Here is a 9,146-nt window from a genome sequence, read left to right as displayed (position 1 = left end):
GAAGGATAAGGGGATGGACTTGCCGGAGTTGCCGAAGAGGCGGGCAAAACCTTAGCCACGAGGGAGGGTCACAGGTGGCCGTTGGAGGATGTGTGCGACGAATCCAGTTGGAGGGTAGGACTGAGCGGAGGGAGGTGGTCCCATGAGAGTGCTGCGCGCCCCGGGATCAGTAGACGAAGGTGGTGGCGGCGAAGGCTCACGCGAGGGAGAGAAGAGACTGGGCTCTCTCCCCCCCTCTCTCTCTCTCTCTCTCTCTCTCTCTCTTCCCTTCTTTTTTCATTTGGGCCCAAAACAACTTATTTTTAGAAGAGGACCAAAAAACTGGGGAAAATATGTGAACCCATGGTGCCACACCCATAGGTTTTTGGCACCAACCAAAAAGATTGGGCATTACCTTCATAAAAAATGAATTTTTGTTTGGCCAGTTCAAGAAAATTGGCATTTAAATTTAGAAAAATTCAAACGACGCCAGAAAAGGGCAAAATGCTTTTCTATTTTACATTGGATTTCAACCTCAAAAATTTTCATGGTTAATACACACCATTGAAATCCCATACTCAAATATTGTAATTTTGAGTTGGTTTTCTATTTTTGAAGCATTGACTGATTTCCGGCCGCTAAAAAGGGGGAAATAGTTCTTCAGTTCAAAATAACATGTAAACGAGCTCGGAAAGGGAAGGAACTTTGAGTGGTTCCTTCATAGGACACTTGTAGGGTGTGGTAAAAAATCAAGAACGTTACGGCAAAAACTTGATGCACTTGGTGTATGAATTGAACACTCTCCGGTGAACTGTCAGGGTCCCAAATGGAAACCACCCACTTGCACGGGCAACTCCATTTTTTTACATCATTTCAACTTCAAACTTTTTCCATGATTAATACACATCACTGAATCCCCATGCTAAAATTAGGCAACCTTTGGAGTTGTTTTCCTATTTTAAAAACATTAACATATTTTTGGGCTACTAAAAAGAAAAAACTCTTTGGTTCAAAATAATGTGCAAACGAGCTCAAAAATGGATGAAACTTGGCATGGTGCCTTCATATGACCGTTGTATGGTGTAGTAAAAAAATTTGAGAGCGCTACGGCAAAAAATTGGTCCTCTTTATGTACAAATTGAACACTCTCCGACGAAGTGTCAGGGTTTTGAACGGAAACCACCCACTGCCACACACAACTCCAATTTTTTTTACATCATTTCAACTTCAAACTTTCCATGATTAGTACACAAAATTGGAAGCCCCATTCTCAAATTTGGCCACCTTTTGAGTTGGTTTCCTATTTTCGAAGCTTTAACTGATTTTCTGACCACTAAAAAGGGCAAAAAGCTCTTCGGTTCAAAAGAATGTGCAAAGAAGCTCGAAAAGGGATAAAAATTGGCACGGTGCCTTCATAGGACCGACGTAGGGTGTGCTAATTTTTTTTGATAGATTTATAGTAAAACTTGATGCACTTTGTGTACGAACTGAATAATCTCTCACGAAATGTGAGGGTTTCGAATGGAAACCATCCACTTGCACACATAGGGCAAAAAGCTCTTCGGTTCAAAAGAATGTGCAAACAAGCTCGAAAAGGGATAAAAATTGGCACGGTGCCTTCATAGGACCGACGTAGGGTGTGCTAATTTTTTTTGATAGATTTATAGTAAAACTTGATGCACTTTGTGTACGAACTGAATAATCTCTCACGAAGTGTGAGGGTTTCGAATGGAAACCATCCACTTGCACACATAACTTGATTTTTTTTATAGAATTTCAACTTCAAACTTTTTTCATAATTAATACACACCATGGGAATCTCCATACTCAAATTTGTCCACTATTCGAGTTGGTTTCCTATTTTCGAAGCACTAACTGATTTTCCCACCACTAAAAAGGGCAAAACGCTCTTCAGTTCCAGTTAACGAGCAAGCAAGCTCAAAAATGGATGAAACTTGGCATGGTGTCTTCATAGGACCCCATTAGGGTGTGATAAAAATTTGAGATTATTATGGCAAAAATTTGATGCACTTCGTGTATGAACTCAACACTCTTTGGCAAAGTATCAGTGTTTCAGACGGAACCACACACAACTACAAATTTTACATTATTTCAACTTCAATTTTTTTTTTCATAATTAATATGCACCATTGGTTGCTCCATGCTCAAATCTGGCCACCTTTTGAGTTTGTTTCCTATTTTCGAAGCACTAACTAATCTTCGGGCCATTGAAAAGGGAAAAGGGCTCCAGTTTCAAATAATGTGCAAACTAGCCCGAAATGGGATGAAACTTGGCATGGTCTCTTCATATATGACCCTTGTAGGGTGTGATAAAAATTAAGAGCGTTACAACAAAAATTTGACGTACTTCATGTACAAACTAGACAATATTCGGCGAACGAGGCACTCGCCTTCCACATAACACAATTGTTTTACAACATTTCCACTTTAAATTTTCTCTATGTTGAATATACACCACTGAAAGCACCATACTCAAGCTTGGGACTACTCTTGGCTAATAAATATGGTATGTTCAAGCACTTTCCTAACGTTCAAGACCTGTGGCGGGCGAATATTGGTACCCGCCACTGCTAATTCAGAAAAATTTCAAAAATGTTTGACGCGGGTTAGTGAAATATTGTAGTGGCGGGCCCTAATAATTGCCCGCTACAACTACGTCGATACTCAGTGGCGGGGACCCTAAAGTACCCGTCATCATTGTTTCTGTCACACGGCTAATTCTGTGAAAGCTTAGGAGTGACGGGTCAAAATAGTGCCCGCCACCACTGAGCATTTAATAGCGGTCGGTACTTCTTTCCACCCGCTACTGAACTTTTTCAAAATAGTTGTGGTAGGTGACAATAGTCGCCGGCCACTAATTTGAGTCCATTTATAAACCTTTTCCCAGTAGTGAAGCCAAGCCCTTGGTCTGCCCAAACACGATCATGGAAAGTGGGCGAAAAAGACCGAAAGGAAAATGAGATTCTCATACCAGGGGAGATCGATGACAGAGTAGAGAAACCCTGACAAAGTAGAGAAACCCTAAATAGGGCGTTAGCTTGGCTCAATTCACTTGTAGCTTTGGTTATTCTATATAATTAAGAAGGTGAACCCCACAAACATATTTATCTCGAGATGTTATTATGTCATCTCAACATGCAATAATGCATGGAAAATGGTTCACCTCAACATGCAAACATGCATTTGAAAAGGCTTAAATACTACAACAACAATAAAGCCTTTAGTCCCAAACAAGTTGGGATAGACTAGAGGTGGAACTCATAAGATCTCGCAACCAACTCATAGATCTGGCACATGGATAACAAGCTTCCACGCATCCCTGTCCATGACTAGTTCTTTGGTGATACTCCAGTGCTTTAGATACCTCTTTACAGACTCCTCCCACGTCAACTTCGGTCTACCCCGACCTCTCTTGACATTATCAACATGCTTTAGCCGTCCGCTGTGCACTGGCACTTCTGGAGGCATGTGCAGAATAAGCCTAAATCATCTTAGATGATGTTGAACAAGCTTTTCTTCAATCGGTGATACCCAACTCTATCCCGTATATCATCATTCCGGACTTGGTCCTTCCTTGTGTGGCCACACATCCATCTCAATATGTGCATCTCTGCCACACCTAATTGTTGAACATGTCGCCTTTTCGTCGGCCAACACTCAACGACATACAACATTGCGGGTCAAACCGTCATCATATAGAACTTGCCTTTCAGTTTTTGTGGAACTCTCTTGTCACAGAGATTGCCAGAAGCTTGGAGCCACTGCATCCATCCGGCTTTGATTCGATGATTCACTCCTTGATCGATATCCCCATCCTTCTGCATCATAGACCCCAACTATCTAAAGGTGTCCTTCTAAGGCACCACCTGCCCATCAAGGCTAACCCCCTCCTCCTTCTCGTGCCTAGTTGTACTGAAACCACACCTCATGTACTCGTTTTAGTTCTATTAAGTCTAAAACCTTTGGATTGCAAGGTTTGTCTCCATAGCTCTAACTTCCTATTAACCATCGTCCGACTATCAACGACTAGCAAAGAGCATACACCATAGGATATCTCCTTGTATATCCCTTGTGACCTCATTCATCACTAGAGTGAAAAGATAAGGGCTCAAAGCTAACCCCTAGTGTAGTCATATTTTACTCGGGAAGTCATCAGTGTCACCATCACTTGTTCGAACACTTGTCACAACATTATCGTACATGTCCTTGATGAGGGTAATGTACTTTGCTGAGACTTTATGTTTCTCCAAGCCCACCACATGACATTTCGTGGTATCTTATTATAGGCCTTTTTCAAGTCAATGGACACCATATGCAGGTCCTTCTTTTGCTCCTTGTATCTCTTCATGAGTTATCGTAAGAAGAAAATGGCTTCCATGTTCGACCTCCCAGGCATGAATCCTATCTGATTTTTTGTCACGCTTGTCATATTTCTTAATCGGTGCTCAATGACTCTCTCCCATAGCTTCATTTCAAGGATCGCCAGCTTAATTCCACAGTAATTAGTACAACTCTGAACATCCCCCCTGTTCTTGAATATTGATACTAATATACTCCGTCTCCATTTCTATGGCATCTTATTTGCCTAAAAATGAGGTTGGAAAGTTTAGTTAGCCATACTAGCTATGTCTCCGAGGCCTCTCCACACCTAAAAAGGCTTAAATATTGCAATTATATTATGCCACCTACATTAAACAAATATTCTATAATTATACAATAATCATATGTATTTTCAGTTTTAGTTCTTATATCTTGATTCTAATGTTCATGTTCATGTAACCAAATCTTTTTGAAATATATTGCAGGCAATTCTCGCAGGGACGCGCATCATATCATCTATTTTTATACATACGAACTATTTCAAATTTCTTCCCTGCAATAAGAAAAAACTAATTCAAATTCCTGGGCTCCATTTTGCGCTCCGGCCTGGCCCCCAAAATTGCCGGACACGGCCCTACTCATAAGCGCAGCACCTGGGTGGGTCGCGGAATCCGACAGTCCTCCCGATTTCGAATCAGAGATTCCCCACCTCTCTCGCACGCTGTCTCTCCGGGAGGACGACGACGGAGGCGCGGCCCAGCACGGCACGGCTACCGGAGCTGGCTGATCGGCGGCTCTATTAGGGCAGGATGCAGCAGAATCCCGCCGAGGCCATGGAGGTGTCCGCGCCGTCGGAGGCCGGGGCGCCCAAAGATATGGGGCCGTGGCTAGGGTTCTGGGAGGTGTCGCGCCGGCGGTTGACCCCCGACGACCCCTTCTTCGCCGCCGGCGACATGGAACGCGAGCTACTCGCCAAACACGTACGTCCCCCATGCCCCTCCCGTCAAACCGATTCTAGCCAATGATTTATTGATTTTTCATGAGCGTCTAGCGGAAGATCTTCTGGATTTGACAGATCCCCAAATCAAACCAATTTTAGCTAAATATTGGTGCCTTATCCTTGAAGGAATAAACCATGGCATTTCCATTCCTTTGGAATCTTGTCCAGTGGAGTTCATAGAGCATCAAATTGGTTGGTGCTACCTCTGAATTTAGTGGTCTGCACTACGCAGGATCGTGAGTTTTACTCCCTCTGTAAACTAGTGATCTAAATGCTCTTATATTAGTTTACAGAGGAAGGACATGTTAATTTTGCAGAAACTGGGTGCCCTTGACCGGGACTCACAAGGAACTTAGAGTAGCTTATATCAACTGAATTGTGGATTTCATTCTGTTCCTATGTTTCCTTCAATTAGTATTGTTTCATTTCTATGTTGTACATCGCTCTCATACTTAAGTGGTTTGGCATGTGTATGCCCATGTGTAGGTTGCCCTGGATCTCTCGGATGATGACCGGTATCAACTTGAGAAGATGGATGTGGCGAGCGTGAGGTACTGAGGCAGTTGATGATCTTTGCATATCATTTTGTTGTTCACCAGTGATTGGTACTAGATTGTGCTTCTTGTTTCCCCACAGTATGTTCAGTATCGACTATCGACATGGTTTCGTATTCATTTGAACTCGATCTGAATGCTACCTGAACACAAGGGATATGACGGAATAGGGACCTATGATTAGTGGATCATACATCATAGTGCAATCTGCAATGCAGTAGATTCTGTTTCCATTCCTATACGTGTAGTATCCACAATACTGATCTGACAGTTATGTGTGATAATATATGCATTGATAGATGTAGAGTGGCGACAGAGTAACATAGTTTAACAAACACTCAGTATTACCTTGTCTTGATTATGACTGACACATAAATTAAAATGGAGTGTATATATGTATTTGCATCATCAGAAACATAAATACATTGCGCGCAATAGATATAATTGTTTGAGCAAATGACAGTCGGATGTTTAAAAACTCAGTTCTTCTATACTAGTCTGTTATGCTGTACTGCAGCAAAATTTTCCCTTTGCATGTTATGAACTACAGCATATAGTTTGTCCTGTTCCATCGTTCTGTTGATTCAGTCATTTGTCTAAAAACTCCTGCAGCATGGTATGTTGTCCAATTGCTGGTTGCGGTGCTCATCTAGATTGCTTGGAGGACTTTGAAGACCACTACAGCACTCGGCATACTGCTTCATGCTCTGTATGTTCAAGAGTGTACCCAACATCAAGGTTGCTGAGTATTCATATTTCTGAGGCGCATGATTCCTTCTTCCAAGCAAAAGTCGCTCGTGGTTTTCCTATGGTAATGTAATCCATCATAACAATGCATTTCTCAATATACTTATTACTTAAATTGCACAATAGCCGATTTGTACACAATCTCAATATTCCCAGCAGTGTCCTTTCTATGATTATCTGAAGATATTTTATAGTTATCAACTGCAGCATCAGTCAGCATTCACATGCTTACTATCCTATTCAGCTAATGGAGCTTTCATAGATTATTAGATTTATTTCATATAAACAAATCATTAGGGTTTGACACAGGCAAATTTACAGAACTAACTTGGAGAACCATATGTACGCTGAGGTTTGCATTTTTCTTCTTCTGAAACAGTACGAATGTTTGGTGGAGGGTTGTGGGGAGAAGTTGAAGACGTACAAAAGTCGGCAGCAGCATCTTGTTGATAAGCATCAATTTCCCAACTCATTTGAATTCTTCAAAAGGGCACAACCTTCCCAGCGGCATCGTCAGAAGTATCATCGAAGGCAGACTGCTTATAAGGGGGAGGAGACAAGGGATACTGTCATGGACGTTGATGGAAAGAATCCAAGGCAATCAAAATCGAAATATCGACCGAAGCAACGGGATCATAAGGAACCGAAAGAAAATGAACATTGTCACAAGGAGTCAAAAGAAAATGAACATCACGAGAAGGAGGCCAAGGAGAGCGACATGGAGGTCGAACAGAAGATTGATGAACTGTCCTCGGCTGTATCAAGGCTGAGTACTGCAGATTCGGTGCCTTCGAGCGTAACCTTTGGCCATCGTCGTTCTCGTGGTCTTACTTTTGTACCAAGGTCTATTAGGCAGAACAAGCAGGTCTCTCAGCCAGAAGCAAACTGACAATTCTTCAACAGATTATCAATGTCGAATACGGATTTCCCTTGTACTTGGACGTTTAAAGTTTTCACTGTATTTGTATCATGATCGATGTTTTTTTCGGGTTGCCTATTTGGTGTTCTGCCTGCTATAAGCTTCGTTTATAGATATGATTGTTTTTTTCTTTATGATGTTAGAACATCGCTATTCTATCCCAAAAATCCGGCAATCCTTCAGTTGTGCCGACCATGCAAGCGGAGCACTCCGTGGAGCCGTGATAGAGGCCATGGTCGACGAGCGCGAAGTGCTGGAGCACGAGCTCCATTGCGGCCGTAGCGGCGCCAATGGAGTGATGGAAAACCGAGCCGGAGCTCGCCGGAGGTGCTCGTGGAGAAGATGTTGAGTGTGGCGGCAACGTTGGTCGCGTGCGGGAGGCTGGCCAGGACACCAGGTGGCATGCATGAGACTGGTTGAATGAAAGCCGCGCTGGAAGATCCGCCTGCCGCAGCGACCTGTCGCCGTTCCCCTGGAGAGCTGCGGCGAGGAGGGAGGTGGGTCTCGCGCTCGCTACGTAGGGTGGGCCGGTCAATTAGCTCCGACCGCTGTGTACTGTAGCAAAGGTTCTCGAAAAAAAAGGTAGGATCTGTGAGTGTTTTCCTTTTTCATTTATTCCACTGCATAGAAAAGCCAAAAATGATCGTGATCTCACTAAAGTCCGTGAATTCAAAAAAAGCTGCACAAATTTGAAAACACGTTAACAGATTTTTTAAAAAACGTTCACAAGTTCAAATTTTTCACAAAATTTAGAGAAATGGTTGTAGATTTCGAAAATGTTCATTAATTTTAAAAAATTGCGAATTAAAAAAAATTATGTGCGTGAAAAAAATGTTCACAAAATTTAAAACAATCACGGATTAAAGACTCACCGTTAATCTAAAAAAAATCACATACTTGAATAGAGTTTGCGAATTCAAAAATGTTCATGAATTTGAAGAATGTTTATTGATTCAAGAAATATTCACGAATAAGAAAAGGTGATCACAACTTTGGACAAGGTTCATGAATTTGAAAAGGTTTGTGACTTCCATAAATGCTTGTGGATTAAAAAAGTTCACGAATTTGGAAAATTTGCATGAATTCAGAAAAAGTCAATGGATTGAAAAAATGTTCGTCAATTTGAAAAGAAATCAGGATTTGTTTTAAAATGTGGATTAAAAAATAATCATGAATTCAAAAATGTTTGTCGATTCAAATGTAGTTCCATATTTGAAAAAATGTTCAGAAATAGAAAACTGTTGTTCATGTTTTTTTTGGCTAAATCAGAAAAGGAAACCGATGAAAACCCAGAGGAAAAACACAGAAAGAAAACTAGAAAAGTCGATGGAAGAAAACTGAAAGGAAGGTTCCTAAGGGGCTGTTTGGATTGAAGCTACAGAGGCCTAGCCAAAATATTGGCATTGACTGAAGGTTGGGCATCTATTTGGTTGATGGCCAACTATTAGGCACGCCCAGGCTGATGCAGTTCATTTTCTTGCCAATTCACGGGGGAGCTCAGGGCGGCCGGGTGATGCGCCAATATTTTGGCGTGCCAACGGATTGGTAGGGCCAGCCGGGGCTCAACCCAAACAGCTCTGTAGCCGAGGAAGCGAAGCAAGCGAGC

The 9,146-nt window shown here is 42.1% G+C and overlaps 1 protein-coding gene across 1 annotated transcript; it reads left to right on the top strand.

Moving 5' to 3' along the window:
• Positions 1 to 4,975: 4,975 nt before the first annotated feature.
• LOC123068787 (zinc finger protein 511) lies at positions 4,976 to 7,616 on the top strand. Its single transcript, XM_044491446.1, has 4 exons — positions 4,976 to 5,300; positions 5,807 to 5,871; positions 6,487 to 6,685; positions 7,001 to 7,616. Exons 1-4 carry the CDS (start codon positions 5,130 to 5,132, stop codon positions 7,508 to 7,510), a joined length of 945 nt encoding a protein of 314 aa, XP_044347381.1. The 5' UTR covers positions 4,976 to 5,129; the 3' UTR covers positions 7,511 to 7,616.
• Positions 7,617 to 9,146: the final 1,530 nt, after the last annotated feature.

The sequence above is a fragment of the Triticum aestivum genome, chromosome 3B (assembly GCF_018294505.1).
Source record: "Triticum aestivum cultivar Chinese Spring chromosome 3B, IWGSC CS RefSeq v2.1, whole genome shotgun sequence".
Taxonomy (NCBI): Eukaryota; Viridiplantae; Streptophyta; class Magnoliopsida; order Poales; family Poaceae; genus Triticum; species Triticum aestivum.
This window is presented reverse-complemented; position numbering and strand designations above follow the sequence as displayed.